The following is a 27,810-nucleotide window of genomic DNA, read 5'->3' as shown; positions in this document are numbered from 1 at the left end:
TCTGCGGAGTGAGCGCACCGGCTGTGGACAGCGGCGGGGGCGGGGGCGGGGGATAGGGAGATGAAAGTCGCAACCTCAGGACCCGGGATTAAGTGAAGTCGCTCGCTTCCGGGTGGTACTAGCCGGGCTCCTCCGTCCTGGAGGGCTCTCCACCTACATCGCTCACCCAGCCAAGGTCACAGCCCCGCTCCCGCCTCTGTCCGCATCGTGGATCTGCGGGAATACCCTCTGGACGGGACTCTTTCGGCCCAGCGGAAGATGTGGCCGCAGCACCCGGGGAGTAATTCCGAACACAAACACTCCCGTTTCGAAGCCTGCACCTTGCTCCCTCCCACGGCCACCGCCTCGGGCGCCTGGGGCTGGGTTTCGTTCCGCGCTGCGCAGGTATGCGCGGGTGTTAACGGCGACACGTGGGTAGTGCACTGGGAGTTGATTTCTAGCGCAGAGACTCGCTTCAGGCCAAGACTTTCCTAGGGCTCCCACACCTGTGGCTTCATAGACCGGTCGCCCCCGCAGGACAGACGGGATCTTTAGGGCTGCCACCTAGTCCTAGGGCCCTGGCTGAAGAAACAGACAGGCTGGCGAGTTTTGAACTATTCAAGGCAGCGGGTACCTGCTGTGTGCTGCCTTCCGGTGCTCAACATTACCTGCCTCAAGGCCACGGGAACCCTCGCGGCAGAGTTGCCCTGGAACTGCGCGCAGCCAGGGCTGGTGCACGGGTCCGCACCTCACCTGGCCCATCTGGCTGACTGCCATACACCTTTACTGATCACCTACTGCTTGCAAGGTGCGGGGTATGGGGGTTGGGGTAGCCAAAGACGAATCACGCACAGGGTTTGATCTGGCCGGGGACAAAAACGGCTGGCAACGCCGAGCAGGACGCCTGCACGCATCCCCTACCGGTTTGTTCTGAGAAGCTGGAGGGGGCTTCCCCAGGGCACAGGCCCAGGCCGGATTCGTGCGGGTGCGAATAGGACCCGGGCCGGGTCTCCGTTCTCAGGACGCAAGAGCGGGGGCTGGTGTCTCGGTCCGCGCGATCTAGAGGCGCCCGCAGGGCCTGGCGGGGTCGCGAGGGCGAAGAGGACCAGGAGTCCCTAGTGGGCAAGAGGACAGGCGCGCGCGGGGCAGCGAGCGAGGCCAGCAGAGCCAGCGCCAACGCAGGAGCTCGCTCCAGTTCGTGCCGTGAGGGCTCTGGTCCCGGCCTGGGTGTTGTTTTCCTCCTCGCGGGTCCGAGGGCAGGTGCACGCGTGTGATGGACAAGCTGGCGCGCGAGATCCAGGAGCTCTCTGCGCGGTGCAAGCGCCAAATTCGTTCTCTTTTAGATCAGAGAAGCTCCTAATCGCCAAGTGAGGGCCTCGCTGGAAGCATGTTGCCGGCCTTAGCCAAAAGACAAATGAAGAAAAACGAATATTTATTCATACTCTATGTATAGAATATAATATACGTACTATGCACCATATGTCATATTTGTGTGTGTGTATGCAAATACATGAATACAAATACACTGATACATAGGACGTCACGTTTTAACTTCAGACAAGCGGATAGTTTTTAAGCATATGTGTCACGTAGTGTTGGGGAACATATTTATCCTGGAAAATGATTCGTTGTTTATCTAAATTCAGCTGTAGTGCACTTTCTGCATTTTATGTGGCAACCCTAGTTGGAGGGGACTTCTCACACGCGAGCACCGGCGGAAATCCCTCGTGGGACGAAACACCTCATCTCCTTTAAAGCGCGGCTGCGCGCGTTGGGCGGGGTAGCGAACTACAAGCCCCACAATGCCGCGCGTCACCCGGGGCCCTGACTGGCTGCGGCGCGCTTCCCGCCCTCCGTCACTTCCGGTCGCGGAGGGGCGGTTGCGGCTGGCCTGGCCGGCGGGGCTTGGCGGGCCCCCGGGTGCAGCGGCCGCAATGAACTTCTCCGAGGTGTTCAAGCTCTCTAGCCTGCTCTGCAAGTTCTCCCCGGACGGCAAGTACCTGGTGAGCGGCCGCCGGGCCTGGGCCGAGGGCGCGCCTTCCGCGAGGAGGCGCGTGTCTGTACGGGGCGGCGAGGAACCAAGGGGGTGGGGCGTACCTGGGGCCCGGATGGAGGTACCAGGTGTGGGTCCCTGGCAGGTGACCTGGGCAGTGGTTCCGAGCAGGGTACCTGGACACTTGTTGCGTTCTGGGAACCCGGGAAGCTGCCTGCACCTCGGTTTCCATCTGTTAAAAGCAGGTAAAAGCAACACTGTCTTCAGAGACTTGAAGACCCAGTAAACGTGGACTCGTTGTTGTTCAGTCTCTCAGTAGTGTCCGACTCTTTGTGACCCCGTGGGCTGCCCCACGCCATGCTTCCCTATTCTTCACTATATCCTGGACTTTGCTCAAACTAATGTCCCTTGGGTCAGTGATGCCATCGAACCATCTTATCCTCTGTCATCCGCTTCTCCTCCTGCTCTCAGTCTTTCCCAGCTTCAGGGTCTTTTCTAATGAGTTGGCTCTTCGAATCGAGTGGCCAAAGTATTGGAGTTTAAGCTTCAACATCAGTCTTTCCAATGAGTTTTTAGGGTTGATTTCCTTTAGGATTGACTGCCCTGATTTCCTTGCTGTCCAAGGAACTCTCAAGAGTCATTTCCAACACCACAGTTCAAAAGCAGCAATTCTTTGGTGCCCAGCCTTCTTTATGGTCCAACTCTCACATCCCTACATGACTACTGGAAAAACCATAGCTTTGACTGTAAGTTGTTGTTTGTTTGTAACAAAAGGCAGGTATATAGTCCTGTTGGCTATAAAACGGTGCAGTGCTGCAGCTAGCTGTTTTCACCTTTTCCAGCCCCCTTTGAGGGTCTCTACCACATGCCAGATGAATGACTTAGGTAACTAGCATTCTGTGCTCAGATAAAGAGAGTGGTCCACACTCCTGGGATCTGAGTTGCTCACTCCATGGGTGGCAGAGTGGTTGTCACATCACTGAGCTCTCATACATAAAATGTAAGTTTTAAAATATACCAGTATGATCAGTGTACATTCTCAAAATCATGGGGGGAAATGTGGTGGGTGGGTGATAATTGGCATTGGAAAGACATTAAGGAAAAAAAATGCTTTTTAAAAACTGTACTTAGTTTCATTAACTATTAACTGATGCATCCTGCTTTGTCTTTTTAGTTTGAGCGTTGTTAACATTCCATTTATCCTTGAGGATGGATGTATTAATACCTCAAATTACATGTTTACCTTCTTTATGGAGGTTTTATTCTAAATCACATAGTATGGTATTCAGCTACAAAATATAAAATATCTTTAGCTTAAATGGCACCCCAAGAACCTTGGTATACTTTTCAGAATACTCCCCAATAAATTTGTTTTTTGGTCATTTATGAAACTTCCCTGGTGGCTCAGCTGGTGAAGAATCCGCCTGCAATGCGGGAGACCTGGCTTCGATCCCTGAGTTGGGAAGATGCCCTGGAGAAGGGAAAGGCTACCCACTTCAGTATTCTGGCCTGGAGAATTCCCTGGACTGTATAGCCATGGGATTGCGAAGAGTCTGTACACAACTGAGTAACTTTCACTCACTGACATGAAACTTCCAGTGAATTATGGAGACAAAGATTACATTTCCTCATTTAGTTTTGGTATAGTTTTTACATTCTGATTAGAATTGTGAGCCTTGGTAGTAATGTTACTGGAACCATGTTTTTCAGAGCTCTATTCTAAGTGCTGAGAAAAGTAGGGCCATGTTGCCATTTTTAACATCTTGCAACAGATTTGATACAGTTTTTCCAAGTGTTGGTACAGACATTTCATTTCACCAGGAGTTTGTGCTAACTGATCACAGCTTTTAAAGCTACAAAGTGAAAAAATAAGCAGGGACACATATTTGTTCTAATTAGCAGTCCATCTCCCACTCTTTTTTTCCAGGTGGAACTCATTGGCTTTTTAAAAATGAAAGTTCTTAAAACAAAAACCTAACAATCCAGTTTGACTTTGATAAGTACCAACAAGAGGGAATTAACATTCAGAAGTCAGTTCTTGATTTTTGAATGGTGATGTGCACTCTCTGGTTAACAGATAAGTATGATGAGTCATAGACATCATTTGCTTGGATTTGGATATTGTTAACAAATATGGACATAAAGTAACTGTATCTTTAAGAACACTGTATTAAGAGTTAAATGTTTCCAGACTCAGGGTTAATGGTTAATGTGTATATAAGAAACCTCCCAGCCTTCCCTCCCTCAGTCCCTTTTCCTCACAAACGGCTGCCGTACTCAACGCTTCTGAAATGTCTGGTCACCTCCTGTGTGGGGTTTCCCCCACACCAAGCAGTTCTCCCCAACACCAGATGAGTGTCCTACTCCCAGCTTTGACTCCGTTTTGACACTGTCCACCTGGAGAGAGCCCAGAGCCCACAGGTGAAGGGCTCAGCCCCACAAGACTGCCCCCCACCTTTCAGACTGCAATTGAAAGTCCAGGTTGTCACCTTTGCTCCTGATCAACTTGATGTAGGCTCCATGACCACCTCTTTGGGTTCCATTAATTTGCTGGAGTGACTCATAGTGCTCAAAAAAACAGATTTACCATATTATTAAGGGGTGTGATAAAGGAACAGGTGAGTAGGCCCATGAAGAGATAAAGAGGGTGAGATCTGGGGGTCTCGAGTGCAGGAGTTCTGTCCCCGTGGAGCTGGTAAAGAATCTGCCTGCAATGTGGGAGATCTGAGTTCGATCCCTGGGTTGGTAAGATCCCCTGGATAAGGGAAAGGCTACCCACTCCAATATTCTGACCTGGAGAATTCCATGGGCTGTATAGTCCATGAGGTCGCAAAGAGTCAGACACAACTGAGTGACTTTCACTCACTCACCCTCCCAGGATGTGGGTTTCCTTGCCCACCTGGAAGCTCTGGACCCTGCATCTTTGGGATTTTTTGGAGGCTTCACCGCATAGACCTGGGGTGATTGTTCACTCCATTTTGAGCCCTTTTTGCTGAAGAGAAGAGGAGAGCAGGGCTGAGAATTCCAAGCCTCTAATCTTGGCTTGGTCTCTCCGGTGACAGTCCCCCCAGGAGCCCACCCAGAGTTGCCCCCCCCCCCCCAGGACTTTCCAAGGGTTTCATCAGGAGCCTGTGTCAGGACCTGTGGGCAGACACCAGTGTGTATTAGCTGTTCTCTCATCACAGGTAGATGGAAATTTATGACGTGTCCTTACATTTGCAGAATTTCAGACCTGTATATTGACTTTCTGTTGGTTTGGGTCCAGGTTAGACACGGAACCAAAGGGAGCTATGTTCCTGGGTCGATCTCACCGGCAGCCTGGAGCCCACTCCTCGCGGCTCACACAGAGCTTGTTTGCAGGTGGTAGAACCAGAGGGGAGCTGGTTGTTCTCAGAGGGCCTTTTCCCAGTGCCGTGTCCTGCTTTAGCATTTGTCACGCAGTGAAGACAGGAGCAGAAATGACGCGGTAGAGTTCTGCAGTAATACTTCCTCCTGGGGCTTAACAGCTGGGCACCTGGTTTTACATTTACGCTTCATCTTTCTGCTAACTCACCTTTGTTCAGGATAGGCTTTCCACATGGTAAACACAAGACCATCTAGACAGAAAGCGTGTGTGCAGGGGGAGGAGGCAACCGTCCTGACTGGAGGGCACGCTGCTGTCCCAGGAGCGCCCTCCTCCAGAGCCCACCCCCATGGCCTCTCCTCTCCCCCTCCAGGCTTCCTGCATCCAGTACCGATTGGTGGTCAGGGATGCGAGCACCCTGCAGATCCTCCAGCTATACACGTGCCTGGACCAGATCCAGCACCTCGAGTGGTCGGCCGACTCGCTCTTCATTCTGTGTGCCCTGTACAAGCGGGGGCTCGTGCAGGTACCTCCAGATGGATCGCCCCCCTCCCCCCAAGCACAGCCCCCACCCAGGGCCTTGTTCTGTGCCCTTCTGGTATGGAGGAAGGGGCTGCACAGGTCAAAGCCCGTTTTCTTATAACATTGTAATAGTGCTCTAACAGTTTAAGTACTTTTAAAAACAAGAAAGCATGTCAATGTCCTTGATCTGTAACCTAGTTCATTCTGTAACAGGAAGTGTTCAGCAAGTGGCCCAACTGGTTCCTGTGTTTAGGGAGTGCTGAGATGTGTCTTGTTATAGACCTCAGACTTAACTAAGTGAGGTCTCAGACAGCAGAGGGAATAAACCCTTCAAACCACAACAGAGTGACATCACTGAGAAGTGTGGTGCAATCCTTCACCCTGAAGGGTTCTGAGAGTTTGCCCATCTTTGCCTCCACGCAGCTCATGGCCAGTTGTTCTTAAGCCTGAGTAGCAAATGGATTCATCTCTTTTGTGAGTCCAGGTGTGGTCCTTGGAGCAGCCAGAGTGGCACTGCAAGATAGACGAGGGCTCGGCAGGGCTGGTGGCCTCCTGCTGGAGCCCCGACGGGCGCCACATCCTCAACACGACGGAATTCCACGTGAGTGGGCGCCCCAGATACCTGCCTCAGCGCAGGACAGTCACCCCTCACCCCTTGTCCTGATCACCTGGGAGGATTGGAGTGAATGGTCAAGCGGGGAGGATGTATGTCATCAATGGTTAGAGCATTATAAGCCCATGAGTGTTGTTATGTTATCTTTTTGCCCAGTTTTAATGAAAAAAAGGTTTTTAAAAAGAACATCTCAAATTGTATCTTTACGGATTTAGACAGGTCCTTTGATTCAACAATAGAAAAGAACTTCAGTGATGCAAAGAGCCGACTCGTTGGAAAAGACCCTGATGCTGGGAAAGATTGAGGGCAAGAAGAGAAGGGAGTGACAGAGGATGAGATGATTGGATGGCATCTCTGAGTCAATGGACATGAGTTTGCACAAACTCCGGGAGATAGTGAGAGACAGGGAAGCCTGGTGTGCTGCAGACTGTAGGGTCGCAGAGTCGGACACGAATTTACCTCTTTCCCTGGAGACATCTGATCTGTGTGTCTCTAACCTCCTCATTGATTTGCTCTTCAAGCCTTGGGCTCCCTCGAGATGCAGGACCCTGGGCAGGAGCTCTGAGTGAGAAGAAGAATCTTTGAAGTCCAACCGTAAATCAGAGACAGCTTGGGTGGTGTGCATATGCCTCCCTAACACATCACGTCAGGGGACTACAGGGGGCTCGGGTGCACTGGTCCTTCATTGTCACAGCTTCTTCCAGCCCCTGATGTGATGTGCCTGCAGTGGGTCCCCCAGAAATCCTCTGCAGAGCCTCCACTCGGACAGTCGGGCCACTCCCTGTCCCTGCTGACCCCAGGCCCAGCCACCTGGCGAGGCAGAGCCACTCACCCCCTTCACTGCTTCAAGAGACTGGGGGGCATCTTGTGTGGCTTTCTCTCCTAGATGTGTTTCTCTGAGAAACATTTTTAAGTTTGCTACTATATGAAAACTTTGACTGTAGCACCCCCCAGCCTGTTATCCCAGGGCATGCCTTCTTGGACCCCTGGATGCTGAATCCCCCAGAAATACTGGACCCTCCGTGGGCTGCTGTGCCTGCAATAAAGCTTAATTTATCAGGCAGAAAGGGGTGCTGACTGTACTTGGAACCAAAATGCACTTATATTTAACTTTGTGTCCCTCAGATAGTATTGTCACAAAATGAAAACTAAACACCAAGACCATTAAATTTAACAATTGTGGGAGTTCTCTGGTGGTCCAGTGGTTAGGACTCAGCACTTTCACCTCCGTGTCTTGGGTTTGATCCCTGGTTGGGGAACAAAGATCCTGTAAGCCACGTAGCACCACCAAAAAAAAAAAAAAAAAATTAGCAATTGTAGATGTGAGTTTGACACACTTCTTCAGACAGAAAACACCCCAGGACTCCTGATACTTTTACTTCAGTAAATCTCTTGTTTAGGTGCAGGCAATCTGGCTTATGACTTGCAACAGTCTTTCCGAGAATGCTGAGTTATGCTGTTTCCTTTCTGTTCCTCCCCCTTCCTCGGCAGCTGCGGATAACTGTCTGGTCCTTGTGCACAAAGTCCGTGTCCTACATCAAATACCCTAAGGCTTGTCAGCAGGGTGAGTTGTCAGAGCTACTCAGAGGCCATTTCTCTGTAGTTGTTTGGGGGTTTGGAGACCTTTTTATCCTGGAAAATTTCAAACACAGACAAAAGTAGCCTTAAATGTATTTCAGCTCATAGCCAATCTTTTTTCTCTATGCCCGCCCCTCCCCCTGATTATTTTAAAGTACATCCCAGATCTCCTAGTACTTCTCTGTAAGCCTTCCCCCACCTGTGTCTCCAGAAGACCAGGGCTCCCCTGTTCTGTGATCACAATGACTAAAGAGAATGTCGTTTAACAGATGTCAAAAAAGGGTTTACATGCAAATCCTGTACGTCTGTCACAGAGCTGGGTGTCAGATCCTTTCTTGTTCGCGTCAGTCCTGGGACCCCACCCCACACAGCGGATTTTGAACTGAATCCTCGGTTGACTTAACTCTGAGCTCTGTAGAGGGGAACAGTGACCTATCCCATCCGTACATCTCAGAGGAAGGGCAAAGGGCGTGTGTCCACTGTGCCCTCAGGGAACCCCCCAACATGCGTTTAACTGAACCCGAGAGCTCGTCGACGGCCCCCTCCCGAATCATGAAATTACTTGATTGTCTTCTAGTTAATAAACAGAAGGAAGCATCACATGATTTGAGAGGTTTTTCTGTTCTTTCTCTTGCCATCAGCGGCTTGAAGCTCACATGTGAATGAAATTCAATTGTTCATTTATTTTTTGTTTTCTTAGTTTGCATGTTAGTGTCTCTCCAGATGACACGCATGCTTCTTGGTGAAACAGCAGCTCTGTCACTTAGGTGTTCTCTGGAGGTGTGACGTGTGACAGAGGACTCCGTTCACCGATGTGGACCTGGAATGGACAGTCTGACGTTCCAGCCAGCTTCTCACCTTAAATTGACTTCTTCCAAATTTAAATTCAAAAGTAAAAATAGGACCTGTGGTGACGAGCCTGCGTTGACCCAGCTGAGCTGCTTGCAGTTGATTTCCTAAGAGTATAGCATCCTAGAGGGCTCCACACTTCCCAGTAACATTCAGGGGCTCATCAGGGCTCAGGGCGCACTGTGTGTCTCGCAGGTTCTCTGTACGTCAGAAGCCTGATCGAGGGTGTGGGGACCCTGCCTCGTGTGCCCACACTCTGCCGCCGACTCGGGGTCTGTGTGCTGCATCCCCTCTTCAGACCTCTGCCTTCTCTCTCTCCTCCTAACGTGAGAGATAAAACCACTGCCTCTCGATCCCAGGACCTTTCCCTCTCCTTGGCAGGAATAACCTTCACCAGGGACGGCCGCTACCTGGCGCTGGCAGAGAGGCGGGACTGCAGGGACTACGTGAGCATCTTTGTCTGCAGTGACTGGCAGCTGCTACGGGTGAGGCGCACACCCGGGAGCATGACCCTGGGGTGGGGTGGGGGCAGAGGTACGTTCTCGAAGGTCCCAGAGGCTCTCCCAGGCGGTGTGAGAAAGACAGCTCCATGTTTTCAAAGGTGGGTGCTGCCTGTTACCCCATGGCACGCACACGGGCAGGTGTTCACAGGCTCCGGTGAGACCGCGTGGGCTCTCAGGGTGTTAGCAGTTAACAGTCCCCCAGATGGGAGCCGCCAGGCTTCTTGTTGGCTCAGTGGTGTTAGCGTCCGTGTGCCCACATCAGGAGGAGGAGTGAGCTGCAGGTTACTGACTGCGTGCCTGGATGGGCAGGAGGCTGCCAGGCCAGACCCCCGGGGCTGGGCTGGGTCCCGGATGCTATCGGATGGCGGCCTCCTTGACCAGGGCAGTGATGTCCTGGGAGGGTCTCCCCTGAGCTGATCTTAAAGGTGTGAGACTCAGCCGCATGGAGGCCTGAGCCACATCGCGGCTGCATATTGCCTGGCCTGTCATGGCAGGAGGACACAGTTATAGGTGTTTCTGCCCATGGCGAGACAAGGAGATTAAATACTGTGTTAATGCATCAGGTATGAGATAGATGTTTGTGTATTTGTTGAAGAAAATGTTCTCAATGTCTTCTGTTCCCCCCACCCGCCTGGGAAGCACTTCGACACGGACACTCAGGACCTGGCAGGGATCGAGTGGGCCCCCAACGGCTGCGTGCTGGCCGTCTGGGACTCCTGCCTGGAGGTAGGGAACCCACTCAGGACGCACTCTCTGCTTGTAGCACTGTTGTCTGTGTTTCTCATGCTCTCCGAATGCCTCACGCATGAACTCTGCCTTTTTCGGATGTTGAGCTGAGGAGCTTTTATTACAAGTCTTTAGATTTAAGACCCAGCTTCCCCTTTTCCACAGCATTTTCTCTGCTTCTCCAGTACTGTCCCCGTCTCCACTTCCCACCGCTGTGGAGGAGGGCAGGGTCCCCGCCCAAGTATCACTCCCCTGGGGTCGCCGCCTCGCACGCCACAGGTTCAGTAATGCCTTCACTGTCTCTGCAGTACAAGGTCCTGCTCTACTCCCTGGATGGCCGGCTGCTGTCTGCCTTCTGTGCTTACGAGTGGTCCCTGGGCATCAAGTCCGTGGCCTGGAGCCCCAGCAGTCAGTTCCTGGCAATCGGGAGCTACGATGGAAAGGTGGGAGGGGGCCTGTGGGGCAAAGCCCACGCACAGCCAGCGCCCCGGAGGCTCTGACCACGTGGTTCTCTCCAGGTGCGGATTCTTAACCACGTGACTTGGAAAATGATCACGGAGTTTGGGCATCCTGCAACTGTTAATAATCCCAAAATAGTAAGTCTGGAAGTGTGTTTGAGGAAGGGATAGAAAGCTGCTCTTTCACTTTACACTATCAGTGTAAGTGATACAGGGGCTCACATCCCCATGATCTTCTGATGCTGAAACGTTCCAAGTGCAGACATTCCCTTGGTCCTTGTTTTTCCTGCCATGTTCCCAAAGGGTCCCAAGTGGTGTCCTTCCCAGCCTCCTCCACCCCCACAACTCTGGGACCAGCTCCTGCTCTGCGCCATGACTGGGGTCCCCTGCCTGCAGGCACCACGCACCTGCTGGGCCAGGCGCTGTGCTCTGGGCCAGTCAGAGATGAGCAGGCGACTTCTTCCCTGTGGAGCCTTCCCGGGGAGGGGAGGAAGGCTGCCTGCCAAGGGGCCCTGAGGCGGACCTTGGGAGGAAGTGGTACAGGGTCTGGGGAAGAGCGATTCAGGCAGTGTGAACAGAACAGCAGCGCAGAGGCCCTGAGGAGGGATCAAGCTCTGTTTATTCGGCAGGCCCCTGACAGGGTGCGGGAGACTGTAGGGACCCAGACAGACAGCCTTTCTCGGGGCGGGGACAGTGGGAATGAGGGCAGACACCCCGGCCTCAGGGCGGGGATGGCAGGGACGGGGGCAGACACTCTGGTGAGTTGCCTGCAGGTGAGCTACCCAAGTAAGACAGGTGTGGGGTGAGGAGGAAGCAGTGGGTGGGCCGCTATATAGCCCTGGGGTCTGAGTGGGTTTCTGGGGAGCTTGTGAGTGGGCGGACGTCCCGGCAAGGGCGGTGACTGGAGGACCCACTGGAGATGCAGGAGTGGGACTGACCTGAGGCCTCGCAGGGTTCGCCTCGGGTCCATCACCCCACGGCCGTTCGCCCTTCCCATCCAGCCTCTGGTGACACGTGCCCCCACCCTGGCCCATCTGTCACCTGTCTCCACTGAAATGCCGGCTGCAGGTGGGACCTCATGGAGATGGTCCAGGAGGACACAGTGAGGGACCACGGCCACACGTGCTGCCTGGGCCGTCTCTCTTCCAGGTGGTGTACAAGGAGGCTGAGAAGAGCCCACCACTGGGCCACCTGGCCTTCCCTCCGCCCCGAGCAGTGGCTGCGCCCCTGACATCCTCGGAGAGCAAATGTGAGCGGCTCGGCCGGTGGTGCCGCCCTTGTCTTCCTCCCTTTCCTTTCCTTTTGTTATGAGAAAAAGCCCTCTCGGTCCAGGACTCCAGATACTCCCTTTTTTCCTTTCAATCCTTTCCCTTTCTGGCGATACCTGGTGGACAGCGTCCTTAGCCAAGAGCCAGCAGGCTGCCTGGGTTCTGGCTCCGTGGATTGAATACATGCCCTGGGACTCCTGATTGTCGGCTGGTCTTGAGGGCAACTTTTTTTTAATGAATGCTGACCTTTTCCTTGGGTGAGCGGGAGGCCATCAGAGGACTCAGGGAGGAGCTGCAGCTGCATCTGGGGTGCAGAGGTCACTCGTGGTTCGGCGTCATCATCCATAAAATGGGAGTAATTGGGCCGACCACCAGGCCCTGCGGTGTTGCCTGGCCTGTCACAGCTCTGGAACCACGGCCTCACAGGGGAGGGCGGGCCAGGTGCCTGCACAGCCCTGCCTTCTGTCAGATCCTGCCTGCCCCTGCTATCACGTGTCCTCTTCACCCCGTGGGTAGTCACAGTCATTTCCTCTCCCATTGCGGGCCGCACTGCAGACCCAGGCTGCTTGCCCACAGGGAGGCTCAGGGCGCTCTTTTCTCCTGCCCAGACGAGATTGCCTCGATGCCAGTCTCCTTACAGACCCTAAAGCCAGCCGCTGACAGAGCCAACCCCAGGATCGGCGTCGGGGCGCTGGCCTTCAGTCCTGACAACTACTTCCTGGCCACGAGGAACGGTCAGTGGCCCGTCCCGTGTGTGTGCTGTCCCCCGTCGGCCTCCTCCGGGGCTCGGGCCTCCCGTGCTTGCTTCTTCCCATTCTGCCGCTGCTGGCAGGGTGGATGTCCTGCAGCGGTAGTGTCTGGGGCCCATCGCCTGGTCAGAGCAGCAGCTGCTCAAGCCCAGGCCTCTGTGCCCTCTGCTCCTTGTTTGGGAAAGAGCAGGGCTCCAGGCCCACAGGACATGCCCCCCTTCCCCGCCCCGCGCCATGACCCTGGGGAAGGTGGGCATCCTCACTGGTGAAGGGCTGCGGGCTGGAGCAGAGCAGCGAGGGGTGAACGTGAGCCTGCGTGCCCCTTCCTCCTCAAAGACAGCGTCCCCAATGCCGTGTGGATCTGGGACATCCGGAAGCTGAGACCGCTGGCAGTGCTGGAGCAGCTGTGCGCTGTGCGCGCCTTCCAGTGGGGCCCGCAGCAGCCCCGGCTGGCCATCTGCACGGGGGGCAGCAAGGTGTACCTGTGGTCGCCGGCAGGCTGCGTGTCGGTGCAGGTGCCCGGGGAAGGTGAGTGTGGGCGGGGACACAAGCAGATGCTCTGGGGAGGTGCCTCGGGGCCGGGGGCCCATCTGCTGAACTCTGGGACTCCAGCTGGGTCACCCTGGGACCCGGGTCTCCCCTAACCCCTGGCCACCTGTCTTCTCCAGGTGACTTCCAGGTGCTTTCCCTGTGCTGGCATCCGAGCGGGGACTCTCTAGCCCTCCTTAGCAAGGACCACTTCTGCCTGTGCTTCCTGGAGATGGAGGAGGGGATGCGTACAGCCTTCGGGCAGCGGGGCGACTGCACGTAGGACCCAGGCATGGTCAGGCCCAGGTGGCACACATTGGCCACGGGACAGGAGCAGAGCGTCTTGGGCGAGTTTTCCTTCCAGGGCCCAGAGAAAAGGATTTGCTTTCATTTTGCTATAGCAAGGTGTTTTTGTAAATATGTATGGAATAAACTGTAATTTTTGTTATTTAAAATAAATATTTGTTCATTTATAAAATGGCTAATGCTTACTTTCTTAAAAGGTTTAAGTCACAGGAAAGTCTTCCAGATCAGTTTTAAGTTTGGGGTTCACTTGTCTTAGGGGAAGTAACTGCACCCCAAGTGGTCAGTCCCCCATCCCACCCCACCCCACCCCCGACACAGGACCCGTTCTGCACGGAGCCTCTGTTCTGTCCCTGAACACTCTGAAGCAGGGCCTGTGTGTCACGTGGGCCTGTGCTGGAGCAGAATTGGAGGCTGGGGCTGTGGGTCCCAGGGCAGCTCAGTTAAGGTCAGGTCTGTGCAGGGAGTGTCCACCTGGAATGATCCAGGTGCTTCAGGTGGTCGGCCAGGGCTGAGGACACTGGAGGAATAAGGGTTCTTCACCCTGGGCAGAGGCTGGACGGTGGGCACCACCCCTGTGGCTGGGAAGGGAGTAGGCTGTGCAAATCCCCACAGTGCACATGGCTGGGGTCAAATCCAGTGCAGAGAACATCTCGGCTCTAAGATGGTCTCACCAAATTAAGACCCTTTCTTGGTTGTTGCGCCTACTTTAAAAAAGGAACGACACTCACTGAATCCTAAGCGTCTTTACTAGAAGACCAAAAGCAAAAGCTAAAGACCCAGGCAGAGTTGTAAGGAAACCTTTCAATGTGGACAGGCCCCTGCATCAGGATCATCACATCCATGCCGACTACAGCTCTGCCAGCCTGGGCAGTGAGGAGGAAGGAACCTGGGAGCCAGCAGGCAGACCGCTGTGGATGGGCAGGGGCGGTGAGCGATGACTGCCCATGGGCTGGGGTCTGCACAGAGCAGTAGGAACTGAGGTGGGGCGGGCTGCTTCAGGAGACTCTAATGTGGTTCCTTTCTGAAAGTGCTTCCTTAAAGGCAAATTAAGCAATTCCTTTTTAAAATATGCCATGACAGGACAAACCTAACAGAGATGTCAACATCATGTACAAAGAACTTACCAATGTGGCTTTCTCAAACGAATGACTTGTCTTAAAATGATTTTCTGGGAAGCTTTTTGAGTAGGCCTGAGAAGACATCAGTATTATTCACACACTATAGATAAATTTTAGGAGAAGTGTGACTTTAGGTCAAACACGCATTTCCACAAAAGCAACAGTCCATTTAGGAGCTGACAAGGCAGGCCAACTTTCGCTGAGCTGGTGGTCTGCTGGCTTCTTCCATATTAACTTTAAGAAGATGGATTAAATCTCAAAATGCAAAATTGGACACCAACTGTACCCAGACTTGAAACCACGGGCGCTGGGTCGCAGGCACATCCCCGGATGGAGCGAACTACGCGGCTAATCACGCGACGTTTATTGTTAACATGCTCCAGGGCGTGTAGGGAGGGACCACAGGGAGGCGAATGGAGACACAGGGGACTCGGAGACTGAGATCCTGGCCAGGATGCTGACAGGTTCCCTCTGCTGTGTCTGGAGCTCACGTGATCATCTGTTCAGTATCCAGCTACAGTATTCGGTCCACCTGACTGCACTTGTGGTGCCCAGGTCCCTGAAGGTAGGGGGCATGGACCCTGCCAGCAGAAGTGGAGCTGGACCAAGGTCTGTCACTCCCAGAGTCCTGCTGGCCGCCTCTCCTGGCAAGAGCCCCATGTGCAGCATCTAGAAGCCGATCTTGCCTCTAGTCATGGAGTAGCCCAGCTTGGCCTCATTGTTGATGAAGGACATGAGCCCCACGTAGGTCTCAATGAGGAGTGGACACTCCAGGACCAGCACGCCGCCCTCCTGGCCTGGCAAAGGACTCTCCTTCTGGGCTTTCTTGACAGCTTGGATTAACAGAGCCTTGAAACCATCCAACTGCAGAGAGAGAAAACACAGAGTCTGAGCAGATGATCTGCACGAGGTCCCCCACCCCTGGACAAGAGGCCTTCCCAGCCACACCCAGCGGCCCATGGGCTCACCTCCTGGGTGTGGCTCTCACCTCCGCCCTCACCCATGACGGACGACAGCTAGTCCTCACAGACCTCTCTCTTCCGCTCGAAGGAGTTTTGCCACGGTGACCCAGCGGATGCTCCCCACCACCCACCAGGTAGGCAGCAAGCTAAAGCACGTGGCTGGAAGTGGGGGGCCTGTCCCCAGTCCCGGCCCCCGTGCCCATCACCCCCAGGTCTCCTCTCCTGTGGAGCGTGCAGCCTGCCCAGCTCTAGCAGGGGTGGGGGTCGGCTGGCACAACCCAAAGCTCTTCTGGGCCCTTCTCCAAAATGACCACAGCCACTGGGGCCACATCACAGCACCACACTGACCAGTACCCACTTACCACACAGGGCTATCTAAACATAATTAAAGTTTTAAAAAATTTAAAAGTTTATTTTCTCAGTTTGGCTGCCACTCAAGTGCTCAGCAGCCCCACATGGCCACCGTACTGAGCAGTGCAGGCCTGGAAGGTGCTTGTCCCCGCTGGGCAGCACTGCTGCTGCTGTCCATGTCCTTACTTGGCACAGAGAGGCTGTCTTCTCATCCACACCGGCCATCGGGTGTTCTATGAATGTGGTGTACGGCACGCTAGTGGACCACGGGTTCCATCTGCTGATGAAGGATGGGCGGCTCTGCTTGTCCCACTGGATGCGAATCCCAAAGCCTTCTCGTCTGCAGGGTCAGAAGACAGGGACCAGACTTCACAGGCAGGCCTGCACCCCAGAGCACCTGCCTGGTGCCAGGTGTGGGAACAAAAAGCAGTCTCACTGGTGAAGGCGAGACTAATGATGGCCATTTCACAACAGTCAAGGACAAGAACAGCATGTCTAATAACGACAGCTTTCAGCACTTTAAGACAGGACAAACTGAGTACACTTAGTTAAGCTAATCTTTACACGATTAATAAATTTAACATATAGTGCTCTAACTAAACAAATAATGCTTTCCAACTCCAAATCCTTTTTTCCAGAATATTTTATTGTTGTTTAGAATTTTGAACTTCCTGAATTTCCTACCCAAATCTCTATATCAAAACCCTAAAATTTACCATTTAATTCAACTGAGTATACTCATGTCTAGGTTTCTCATATTTCAGAAAGCTCCCTAACAGATGAAGATCAGCTCTTGAAAGTTGGCCATTAAACCTTTCCAAATTTAATCTTCAATAATATTTGTAAATCAAAGCAATGTGCTACCTTTTTCTTTTAAAAATTAACCACAACAGGGCTCGACATGACAGCTGCCAATCCTTTCTTGGCAGGGATAAAGTGCTGAGTTCACTCTTCTCTGAAGAATACCTGTGTCAGGCCTATGTTAATGTATCCTGAATTCATTTACTACAAGCCTAATAGCTGTCTCTTGTGCCAGAATCCCTTTTAATGCACCCTGCTGGGCAGAAGTCACCCGTGTCTATTCTAAACTCTACTGATATTAAAGCAAGACGCCCACTGGGGGCTGGTTTCGGAAGGGCTGTTGAGGAGGCCCTGGATCGGGGCTCTCTGTTGAACAGACTTACTTGTTGAGAGATTTCGGGGGAAACTGGAATTCTCCGTAGGAGATGGTGTCCACCGCGTTTAAGGCCACCCTGACCACCTGCTGGCACTGCAGGCTGATGAAGTCGTATTTGCAGATAAGGAGCGCCTGGTCGGTGATGAGTACCAGTCGCTCCTTTTCGTTGTTCCAGTGATCAACCCTACGGGCGGCAGCGGTCACCTCAGCGCTGCGGAGCCCACAGGTGCCCGGGCCCCTCCCCTGGGCGCGCCCCCTTACTCGGTCAGCAGCCACACCCCCTGGATGTCTCCGTCCTCCACCGGCCGGACCACTACGCGGATCTCCTCCACCGCCTGCTCGATGGTGCCGGGCTGCGCGGAGCGGAGGTCGTCACAGGCCCCGCCCGCTCGCCCGCCCCGCCCCGCCCCGGCACCACAGGCCCACGCCCTCTCCCGCCCCCGCCCCCACCCCTACCCCCAGCCTCACCCGGAACACGAAATACTCCTTGACGCGGGCGCGGCGCGTGGGGTCGTGGACGCTGAGCGGCCACAGCGTCTGCCGCAGCGGGGTGCCCACCCCCGGACGCCCCCCGCCACCGCCGCCACTACCCGGCCCGACCTCCTCGCCGGCCGCCAGCAGCGCTGTGGGGCTCGTGCCCGCCGAGTCCACCGAGTCCCGCAGCTGCAGCATGACCGCGCCCGCAGCTGAGCGACCCCGGACCGACCCGACAAGGCCGCAGTAGCAGCCGCCACCACCGCCTCCACCTCCGCCGGACCCTCGGCCCCGCCCCAGGGCCCGCCCAGCACCGGCGGCCCGCCGCGATTGGCTCCGTCTCGCCAGTCCCGCCTCAGTCTCTAGTCCCCTCCCGCCCTCTCCGGCCCTGACGATTGGCTCGTCCCTCAGGTATCTTCCACAATTGGTCCTGCCCGCCGCCGTTCACAATCGCTCCCGCCCCTCACTGCGCCGGAAGCGCACGCCGCGCGCACGCCCACTTCCTGTTTACGCGTCCGGGGAAGGGCGGGACCTAGGCCGGTTGCCAAGGCGACGCGGAGGGCCGGTGAGGAGAGGGTAGTCAGGTGCCTACCGCACCCCGTCAACGCATCTCTATTCATGTTCGGCTTAAGTGCAGCGGGCCTCCGGGGAGGGACTCCGGTCCCTGCCCAGAGTGACCGCCCCCTGGACGCGCCCCCCGCTAGAGCTGACAACTCTGGACGCGCCTCACGCCCTGGACTACCGCCCCCTGGATGCGGACCCCTGATGGGGGAGACCACTTCCCTGGTTACACCTCCTGCCCTGGACGACCGCCGCCTGGACGCGACTCCGCCCGGAGTGACCATCCCCTGGATTAGCTCTGCCCCTCCCAGGGGTCCGCCTTGCACAGCAGGGGGAGCGCGGGCTTCGGGGACTGGAGGAGGGGAGGCCGGCGGAGCAGAGCCCCTTCCTGAGCGCCTCCGCCTTTCTTTCAGGGGTGGAGCAGCGCGGACATGGCCCCCAGCGCTGTGTTAAATGCAGACGTGCTCCCCGCGGCCTGGGAAGCAGAGCTCCGACCCTGCACCACGGAAGGGGACACGGTGGAGGAACCGGGCGTTGTCACTCCATTGAGGGCCGAACCAGGGTTCTTTGCTGCCGCTCTGCGCTTGTTAGACGTGTTCTTGCCCTGAGTGATCTTGCCTGCGGCTAGCGGTACCCTGGGCATCCGCAGTCCCTGCCGGGGACCTCAGCTCCCTGGTCTTGGCGCCTACAGGCCCCAAGGCAACCTCATCTCCGTCCACCTTGTCCCGTTGTCTTGGAAACCTAAGGGCTGCAGCCACGACAGTTTACAGCTGCTCCCAAATGTCAGCACCTGTGATACTGACCTGGTTGGTCACTTTGTCCTTCCATTGCCTGTAGTCACGCCTCCAGCTACTCCTCCCACCCCAAAAGGCTTCTTGCCTCAATCCTGCTGTGTCCATCCTCTGATATTGGGGTTTAGCACCCCCTCCCCAGGAGACACTGCCATTAACTATACTCACTGCTAGTTCTTTGCTGTGTCATACAGTCACCTACTGTGTGTCTGTCCTGTGTATAATTCACTTGTGTTTGTTAGGTAATCCTTTGTGTGTGTGTATGTGTGTGTGTACTCAAGTGCACAAGCGCATACCCTATTAGGAAATTTCAAGAAACCAGCCTTTGGCATATGACTGCGCTTTGGGGTTTATAACCCCCAAATTCACAATCCTTTGAATTTCATAAGAGCCCAGGGAGATAACCCCACTCTTGTACACGTGCTGCAGTTGGAGAAACAGGCCTGGAGAATGCCGCTCAGGTGCCTGGGGCCGCATAGTTGGCATAGCCCGGCTGGTCAGCCATGGCCCTCCTGGCTCTGCAGACTCAGATGCGCTTCTGGGCTGTGAAGGATTCCAGGGTGGCTGGCCTTCCTTCCCAGGGCATCTCTCGAGGTTAGGGGGGGTCACCGAGCCGTGCACATGGCAGCTCCTCGGCAGCCCCTCACCACTCCACCTGGACATCGTCATCCACAGAAACAGGAGGGTTGAAAATGCCACAGATGCTGAAATATTCACAGCTTTGGTACTTCACTTCCTGGGAAGACCAAGGGCTCAGAGAGGGCTGAGTGTACAGAGACAGCAAAGGGCTTCTAGCCCCGCCAGCCTGCTGAGATGGTGTAGTGACAGAAACTGCTGCCCCTGGGGGACCAGGGGCTGTGTCACACCCAGTGGGAATTAGCCACTTTCTCTGGCAGCCAGAGCCTCTAGCTGAGTCTGCTCTGCTGGTCCCTGCAGGGTGGGCCTGAATCCGGCCCCAGAGGGTCAGCCTGAGCGGTTGAGCTTCGGAGACCTGCTGGCCCCTCAGTACAGGGACTCAGCAGTGGCAGCTGGGTGAGTGGCCTCATAGGGGCTTGAATCCCCGCTCCCCTGCTTCTGTCCACTGAACTGGGACCCTCAAGCCCCATCTGCCTCAGTCTCCTTTTTTTACTGAGCGGAGACGATGACAGTTCCTGCTTCCTATGGCTGTTGGGAGAAGTCTGTGAGTGAGGACTTGGGACTCAGGCCCCGCCAGACCCAGAGCCAGCTCAGTGTTAAGCATGTTCATGCTGTTCTCTGAGCCTCTGCTCGGGGCCTCTTGTGCTGCAGATATCATCTTTGCTCCGCCAACACGTGCGTGTCCCATTCAGCCGAGGAGAAAACAGTCCCAGAGGCTGTCACTTTGCGGAGGTCACACACAGCCCTGGAGTGCAGGGCCTGTGTCCCGGCCCCATCCCTGCCCCTCGCCGGTGGCCCATGAGAACAGGCAGAGGAGACCCGTCCTCCACAGGATTCACCGGGAGTCCATGTGCTCACGCACTCTCAAACACGACGATCAGGGAGACACGATCAAGCGCTGGTGGCATGACTTCACAACGACCTTGATCAGGGTCAACTCAGCCGAGGAAGGAGGGATGAGAAGGGGCCATGGTTTAAGGGATGAGGCTGAAGGAGGGGAGGTGGTAGGTAAAAGGGGATAGCAGTGATGCTGGCAGGCAGCATCAGTGTGGGGATGGAAGAGGCCTGGTCATTTTTGAGGGATTGCCAGCCCCGCAGGGCCCAGACCACTCATTCACACATAGCTGTGCTGACCTTGAACTCGGTACTTAACCTTTCTGCCTCCCTTTCCTTGTCTGGAGAGCAGAGATGATGAAACCTGGCTCCCAGATTATCATGAGGCTCAAAACAAGCTCACAGGTGCCGAGAGATCCACCTGATCATCCCTGGCCCACATGCTTCATGGGCATCGGTGGAGTCAAGGACAGGAGAGGGGCTGAGGAAAGGGGACAAAGGCCGGTGAATGGACCCAGCTCTCGAGGAGGCCGATGGGTGGAACCTAGAGCCCAGGGATTTGGGTCCACCTAGAGTAGGAGGGCTCCATCTGCTCAGGGATAGAGGGAGAGTGGAGTGTGGACAGGTGGTGGGGTGCGGATGCAGTGGGGGGATGGCATGGAGCGATTCTGGGACATCTGCTTTCTTCAGTGGCAAGCAAGGAGCTGCTTCAGGTGGGCATGGGGACCACCAGGCTAGCCTTCTGGGAGTCCTCAGGTAGGTTCTCAGTGGAACCTTCCACACGGCAGCTGGCGGGAGTGGGAGAAGCCAGTAGCTGGACTGGAGTTTGCCAGGCAGCTGTGGCCAAAGATGAGGGGAAAAGGGAGGACAAGCTCCTATCAGTGAATATTCACCAAGGCCTGTGAGGGGTCAGGGATGGCACCCCAATTGGGAGCTGACAGGCTAAGCCACCAAGATTTCAGGGATGGTGTGGAAGACAGGTGACTCTGGGGTCAGAGACAATGGACTGTTATCCTCAGGGAAGCCAGGTCCAGAGCGTCAGCATGGTGCATGCGCCCTGAGTCCCAGCTCCCACGGGATGCTGCCCTGGGGCCGCGTCACTGCAGAGAAACTGGGGCCTGTGAGCAAGCCTTGTCCTTGCCCCTCAGGTTTACTCTGTGACCAGGGGCCCCAGGCAGGGCGGTCAGGGCCTGGCGCTTGCTCCTGGCGCCCCCTGCAGGACATGTAGGAGAGTTTCCCAGCAAGGTCAATGGAGGGGACCTTGAGTCTAGGTTCTGGTCTGACCAAGGCATCAGCAGATCTCATAGGAACTGGTGACCGGGAGGAGGTCATTGAGAGAGTGGGACCATTCTCGACCCTCAAGCTGGACCCAGGCAATCGGAGTGTTGACGAAAATAATCATTGAGCTATCTAATATAGGAACAGAAAAGAGCCAAACTGTAGCCTGGAAGACTACCTGTCAGATCACTCAGAGAAACTGCTCTGGAGAAGCAGGGTTTTCAGCACAGTTTTCTGCCTTGTCAGAACAGAGAACATCAAATGAGTCAGGGAGACATTCCTTCAAGGTTTCAAAAAGCAGACCGGCACGTACACGGGGCTTCAGTGTGGCCTTGGCACCTGGGAAGCGAGTCGTATTGTGGAGGGAGTAACCAACATTGGTATCCCACGAGGGGAGGTGTTTAATCTTCATTTTTAACATGGGTAGTCTTTACTTCTGGTCAGTGTTCCCTTTAATAATTAAAGCAGACAGGAATTTCCTGGTGGCTCAGTGATAAAGAACCCGCCTGCTGATGCAGGGGACTCGGGTTTGATCTCTGGTCCAGGAAGATCCCATGTGCTGCGGAACAACTAAGCCCGTGCACCATGACTATTGAGCCTGTGCTCTGGAGCCTGGGAACCACAACTACTGAAGCCCACACTCTGTAGAGCCTGTGCTCTGCAACAAGAGAAGCCACTGCAATGAGAAGCCTGCGCACTGCAACTAGAGAGTAGCCCCCACTCGCTACCGCAACTGGAGAAAAGCTGAGGTAGCAGTGAAGACCAGCACAGTCAAAAATAAGTAAAGTTATAAAAAAATAATTAAAGCAGACATATGACCTGCCACAGACAGGCTGTTCTAGTTGCCATCAGATTCAAGTTATCTCCTGTATCAGCCAGAACAACTTCCCCAGACCTTAGTATGTGAGCATTTCCTTCATCAGGAAGCTCCTTGAACATCTGTCTGGCCCACCAGCCCTGAAGTGGGAGCCAGTCCACAGAAGCAGCCTTAAGAGAATGAGGTGCTGGTGAGACCACAGTCATGTGACTGAGCCCCATGAAGGCCTCTGCGTGAACTTTTACAATCTGGCAGGTGGGTGCAGAGACCCACTGGACCTGCAGTGCCCAAGACAAACCTCAGGAGCAAGTTCCCTGTTTGTCAACCTGCCCCTGGCCTGTCTGGAGCGTCTGCCTCTTCCTTCGGCCTCTTGCTGCCCTGGTGTGTGGCTGGTTTTGAAACCAACAGTGTGGAGGGATGGAGAGCAGGGCCTGATGTCTGGACACCAGAGGCTGGAGGAGTCTGATGCCAACTAGAACAGCCTGTCTGTGGCAGGTCATATGTCTGCTTTAAATATTTTTTAGAATTTTATTTATTTTTGACTGTGCTGGTCTTCGCTGCTACCTTGGCTTTTCTCCAGTTGTGGTGGCAAGCAGGGGCTACTCTCTAGTTGAAGTGCGCAGGCTTCTCATTGCAGTGGGTGCTGGAGTCGGAGGTGTCACAGAGACAGCGCTCTGCAGGGGAACAAGTCTTGATCTTGGGATTGGGTGCCCAGTGATGGGTGAGCAGGGGCCAGGACCGGCCAGAGGGTGGGCCCTGAGGTCCCAGGATGCTGGCAGTAGTGGGCATGGCAGTGAGGATGCTGAACAGGTGTCTCAGCCTTTAGTGGATGTGGAAGGGGTATGGCAGGTAACTTGAACATCCACAAACTTGAGAGATGTCTGGGTTGGTCACAGCATCCGTCGGACAGCTGGCACCAGTTGTGCTGGCCCCCGGGGGCCGCCATCCCAAACTACCTGCGGACTGGGGGGTTTCAACAACAGTCTAGTCTGAGGCCAGAAGTCCAAGGTCAGGTGTCTGCAGGGCCATGCTCCCCACTGAAACCCATAGGGGAAACTCTCCACTGCCCTTTCCAGCCCCTGGCGGCTGCCAGAGGTCCTGAGTTGGTGGCCAGGTCACCCTGACGCCCCCTCCTTCTTCTCCTGGTAATTCTCTCTCCTCTTCCATGTTGGACTCAGGCCTGCCCAGGTGACGTCATCTTAACCTGATGACACCTGCAAAGACCCCCAGACGCAGCCCCAGATACCGAATGGCAGCGGTTAGGACTTGAGTGTGACTGGGGAGGGGACGCAATTCTCCCTGTGAGAGGGGTGGACGGGTGCAAACAGCGAGGAGGCTCGGATGGTGCTCAGCGCTGTCCACACACGCACAGTGGTCGTGGGTGGGGGGAGGGGACTCCTGCTGGGTCTGGCTGCGGCTGCCCCTCCCGAGCTGCGTCCCCCTGGGTTGGCGCTGTGACCTTTGAAAGGCTGTTCCCACTCCCACCAGCAGGTGGCAGGATCTCCCACACGGGGCCTTCAGAGCAGCGTCCTGTGCTGGGGTGGCTGTTAGCAAACAGATAATGGTCATCTTCTCTTCCCCAGGCGAACCGGAGGCCTCGAAGTCTCAGTTGAAAGTGTGGATTCTTGTTTTAACTCCAGATGTTGTGGCTTGGTGTTTTTGTTTGTTTGTTTGTTTGTTTTTACCAAATCCAAGGATCTCACCTTTGAACTCTGCCTCTGATGGGGAGGTCAGGCACACGCCTGTGGGAACTGCAGGGGCAGGCCCTCAGTGCTGCCAGGGTTCCAGGAGTTCTGGGGGCTCCAGGGGTTCTGGGGGCTCTGGGTCAGAGGTTAAGGCAGAGCCCAGCTCACCTTCCAGAGACAGCTCCTTCTGGGCGAGGCCTCTCCCTCCTGGGGAACCAGGCTGTGGACTCAGGGCTGGTCAGAGGCTGGACAGTGCTTGCTGGCTGCCCTGGCCCTGGAGACCCACCTGAGAGCTGCCGTGTGGTGCCCTGGAGAGACTGCTCTCGATCTTCGGTAGATTTCTTTCAACAGAGAAACACCCCTCCCAGCAGACAGGGTTGGGGGAAGCCCTGGCCTTGGGCAAGGAGGGGGTGGGCTTCCAAACCTCCTGACTTTAAGGCATACAAGCAGGATGTGGGGAGACAGGAAGGACACGGACACGGCACTCCTGCAGTGTCTAAAGGCTGAGTCGTCTCCATGGTAACTTTCATCACATCCTGCACTCTGACGGGGAGGGCGGGCTTCCTCTGCCCCCACCCTGCTATCCACCTCACCATGCTCAGAGCCCCTAGTGCCCTGTGCCCGTCTGGCGGGAGCTGAGGTGTGAAGATGGAACCCGGGGAAGGTCTGGCCACACTGGTGTGCTGCCCTCAGGCGAGTGGGTTCAGGAGGGTCACTGGGTGATACCAGGATAGGGTTGGGGGCCAGGAGGTCTTGGAAAGGCCATTGCCTGGGACTGGGGCGTCTGCCCTGGTACTGGTCAGCATGGCAGTCGAGGGGTGACAGGAAGGGGAACACATATTGACTCTTCCTGAGAAATGCAAAGTCTGGGTGTCAAAATGAGAGCAAGCTGCTCTCTCACGGTCTGGAGGCTGGAGCCTGAGACGGAGGAGCGGCCAGGCTGGCCCCTCTGGAGGCTGCAGGGAGCGTCTTCTCTGTGCTCCTCTCCCAGCTTCTGGTGGTGGCTGCAGTCTCCTGCGTCCCTGGGCTTGTGAGTGTGCCCCTCCCACCCTGCCTGCATGTGGCCACGACGCCTGCCCTGGGTCTCCCTGGGTCTCAGGTCTCCTCCTTCTTTCTAAGTATCTTCTTTCTGGAAGTTTCCTTAAGGAACCTCAGATTGGACTTCTATTTATTTGTTATGTATTTATTTCTGGCTGTGTGGTGTGTGGAATCTTGGTTCCCTGACCTGGGGTCGAACCTGTGCCCCCTGCCTTGGAAGTGCAGAGTTTTTCCACTGGACCACCAGGGAAGTTCCCTCTTTCTCTTACAAGGACACCTGTCGTTGGGCTGAGGGTAAGTCCAGGGCAATTTCTTTCTGACATCCTTAACTTATATCTACAGAGACCCTTTTCTCATGTCTGGTCACATTTGCTGGTCCTGGGGGCCAGGGCTTAGAAAGATGACTTTTCAGGGGATACAGCTCAGTCTGGCATTGGTGCGTGAGTGGGTGGTTTTCTGCTCTCAAGGTTGGCAGGGGTCTGTAACCCCCTTCTTGATGCCCCTTTCCTCACCCCAGGTAAAGAGAGGGAAGGGTGAAGTGGGCGGGCCAAGCCTGTCTGTCCATTGAGCAGTAGTCAACTTGCTGGCCAGCCAATAGGCCATCAGATCAGTGGCCGAGCAGGAACCGGATTCCGGGCCAATACTCTGTGTTCCTGGCCCATCCACTCTCTGTGGATGGAGGCACAGAGAGGCACTGGGCCTCACCCAGGGCTGCACAGTAGAGGGGCCCTGACCCTGGCGTCTGCTCCAGAATCCTGGTCCACCCGCCCTTCTCCGGCCCCATCGCACAGCCTGACTGTGTTTGTGTGGGTGGCCTCTTTGGTGTCAGTCTCTCTTTGGGATGAAAGAGGAGATTTAGAACTGGATTCTGGAAGCAGAGCCTGAGAGCATCCATCTGGCTGGAGAGGCATTTGGTGTAGGGTTTTGGATGCTCTGCTTAACTCGTCATCTGGTCCAGCGAGGGGTGATAATGGATTTGAGGTCCCCTCCCAGTAGGAAATGGTGGGCTTCCCCCTACACATACACACACACGATCACAGGCGCCCAACTCCCTGTGGACACTGCCTATACCAGGCCCTCTCTTCTGGAACCTGAAAACACCTTTGGCACTAAGTAATTTGCTTGCTCTCTTGTCAAAGAGAGGCGCCTGTAAAAGTTCAGACAGAATACTGGATTCTTCTCTTGGATTGCAAACAAGTCCAGCTCAGGGAGCCGCAGACGCTGTGCTAGGCCATCTCTGCAGGACTCTGTCTGCCAACTCCCTGGGACTGGGCACAACCGAGGAGGGGCTGCAGCTCTGGGCATGGGGGGGGGGGGAGCAGGCGGCTGTGTGAGGGGCCAGCCAGGCTGGGAACACGCCTCTTCCTCCTCCCCACCTTATTTTCCTTGGGCCAAAGGCTATTTTTATCATTTCCATTAGAGAATGAGACAAAAACATCAACAAGCAGTGTCTTTTAAAAGTGCTCTTCATAAAAAGCTCATGTTCGGGGACTTCTTCTGGGCCTGTGTCCCCGCAAACACTCGGGATCCTGACTACCAGCTGCCCATCTGCACCTTGTAAACTGAGCCAGTGATCCCAGGCTGGAGTTGGGAGGTTTGGCTATAGTTGGTCTAATGGCCTCAGGGATGGGAAATTGGGCTGAGCAGAATTCCATCCCCCACACCCCAGTTCCAGCTCAAAGAGTGTATGAAGCCTTAGCCAATGGGGGCCACACGCGTGAGGCCATGTGGGTGAGGCGTGGGGACCGGAGAGCTTCAGTGGACTAGTGGGCCATGCACGTCGCCTCCACCGTCAGAGTGAATCTCCCCCTGAGCTTCTTGACTTTCTTGGAGTTGGATCGCTGTGAAGATGACAGATCTTCTGGAATTAATGAGTACATTTAACAAAATTCTAATGAAAAGTCCAAAGCAACTTTGAAGGTGCTGGATAAGGGACTCCAAAGTTTATTCAGAAGAAAGATGGGTGAAAATTTGCCGTTTAAATAAGGGTGATGCGGGTCCCTTCATGGATCACACCCTTGTCATGGCAAAGCAGCTTGTGTGCCTTAGTGAGTCTCTGAGCCATGCTGTCCAGGGCCACCTGTAGGACGTATTCACTGCAGGAGGGTATGGCAAGCTGCTCCAGTATTCTTGCTGTGAGAACCCTATGGACAGGCAAAAAGGTATGACACTAGAAGATGAACCTCCCGCTTTGGAAGGTGTCCAGTATACCGCTGGGGAAGATTGGAGCACAATTACTAATAGCTCCAGAAAGAATGAAGTGGCTGGACCAAGGCAGAAACGATGCTCAGTTGTGGGTGTGTCTGGTGGTGAAAGTAAAGTCCAGTGCTGTAAAGGACAATATTGCACAGGAACTGGAATGTTAGGTCCATGAATCAAGGTAAATTGGAGTGGTCAAGCTGGAGATGGCAAGAGTGAACATTGACATCTTGGGAATCAGTGAACCAACATGAACGAGAATGGGTGAATTTAATTCAGATGACCATTATATCTACCACTGTGGGCAAGAATCCTTCAGAAGTGGAGTAGCCCTCATAATCAACAAGAGAGTCTGAAAGGCAGTACTTGGGTGCAACCTCAAAAATGACAGAATGATCTTGGTTTGTTTCCAAGGCAAACCAAGATCGCCTCCAAGTCTATGCCCCAATCACTAATGCCAAAGAAGTTGATTGG

The 27,810-nt window shown here is 54.9% G+C and overlaps 2 protein-coding genes across 4 annotated transcripts; one reads left to right on the top strand and one right to left on the bottom strand.

Annotated features, from left to right (window-relative positions):
* The first annotated feature begins 1,842 nt into the window (after positions 1-1,842).
* Positions 1,843-13,587, top strand: WRAP73 (WD repeat containing, antisense to TP73). 2 transcript variants are annotated; one of them, XM_043485442.1, is made up of 12 exons: positions 1,843-1,982; positions 5,689-5,841; positions 6,322-6,438; positions 7,942-8,014; positions 9,259-9,362; positions 10,020-10,106; positions 10,415-10,549; positions 10,625-10,702; positions 11,714-11,813; positions 12,441-12,566; positions 12,918-13,109; positions 13,250-13,587. In XM_043485442.1, exons 1-12 carry the CDS (start codon positions 1,914-1,916, stop codon positions 13,390-13,392), a joined length of 1,377 nt encoding a protein of 458 aa, XP_043341377.1. In that variant the 5' UTR covers positions 1,843-1,913; the 3' UTR covers positions 13,393-13,587. The 2 variants fall into 2 exon arrangements, with proteins under 2 accessions (XP_043341377.1, XP_043341378.1); XM_043485443.1 differs by lacking the exons at positions 5,689-5,841; positions 6,322-6,438.
* Positions 13,588-14,143: 556 nt separating this feature from the next.
* TPRG1L (tumor protein p63 regulated 1 like) lies at positions 14,144-17,785 on the bottom strand. 2 transcript variants are annotated; one of them, XR_006272588.1, is made up of 6 exons: positions 17,492-17,785; positions 17,285-17,376; positions 17,031-17,207; positions 16,033-16,186; positions 14,540-15,397; positions 14,144-14,449 (listed from the first exon to the last, which is right to left on the bottom strand). XR_006272588.1 is itself a non-coding variant. In XM_043485445.1 (5 exons), the coding sequence occupies exons 1-5, from the start codon at positions 17,693-17,695 to the stop codon at positions 15,203-15,205; spliced, it is 822 nt and encodes a 273-aa protein (XP_043341380.1). In that variant the 5' UTR covers positions 17,696-17,785; the 3' UTR covers positions 14,144-15,202. The 2 variants fall into 2 exon arrangements, 1 of the variants encoding a protein (XP_043341380.1); XM_043485445.1 differs by having other exon boundaries at positions 14,144-15,397.
* Between the last annotated feature and the right edge of the window lie 10,025 nt (positions 17,786-27,810).

The sequence above is a fragment of the Cervus canadensis genome, chromosome 13, assembly GCF_019320065.1.
Source record: "Cervus canadensis isolate Bull #8, Minnesota chromosome 13, ASM1932006v1, whole genome shotgun sequence".
NCBI lineage: Eukaryota > Metazoa > Chordata > Mammalia > Artiodactyla > Cervidae > Cervus > Cervus canadensis.
The sequence above is the reverse complement of the archived record's forward strand: the minus strand, read 5'-3'. Positions and strand labels throughout refer to the sequence as shown.

Coding starts and splice junctions, on each gene's coding strand:
- WRAP73 (XM_043485442.1), top strand. CDS start 1,914: ATGAACTTCTCCGAGGTGTTCAAGCTCTCTAGCCTGCTCTGCAAGTTC. Junction 9,363..10,019: donor GTGACTGGCAGCTGCTACGG/GTGAGGCGCACA, acceptor CCGCCTGGGAAG/CACTTCGACACGGACACTCA. Junction 10,550..10,624: donor TCGGGAGCTACGATGGAAAG/GTGGGAGGGGGC, acceptor GGTTCTCTCCAG/GTGCGGATTCTTAACCACGT.
- TPRG1L (XM_043485445.1), bottom strand. CDS start 17,695: ATGCTGCAGCTGCGGGACTCGGTGGACTCGGCGGGCACGAGCCCCACA. Junction 17,377..17,491: donor AGGAGTATTTCGTGTTCCGG/GTGAGGCTGGGG, acceptor CGCTCCGCGCAG/CCCGGCACCATCGAGCAGGC. Junction 17,208..17,284: donor GGGGTGTGGCTGCTGACCGA/GTAAGGGGGCGC, acceptor TGCCGCCCGTAG/GGTTGATCACTGGAACAACG.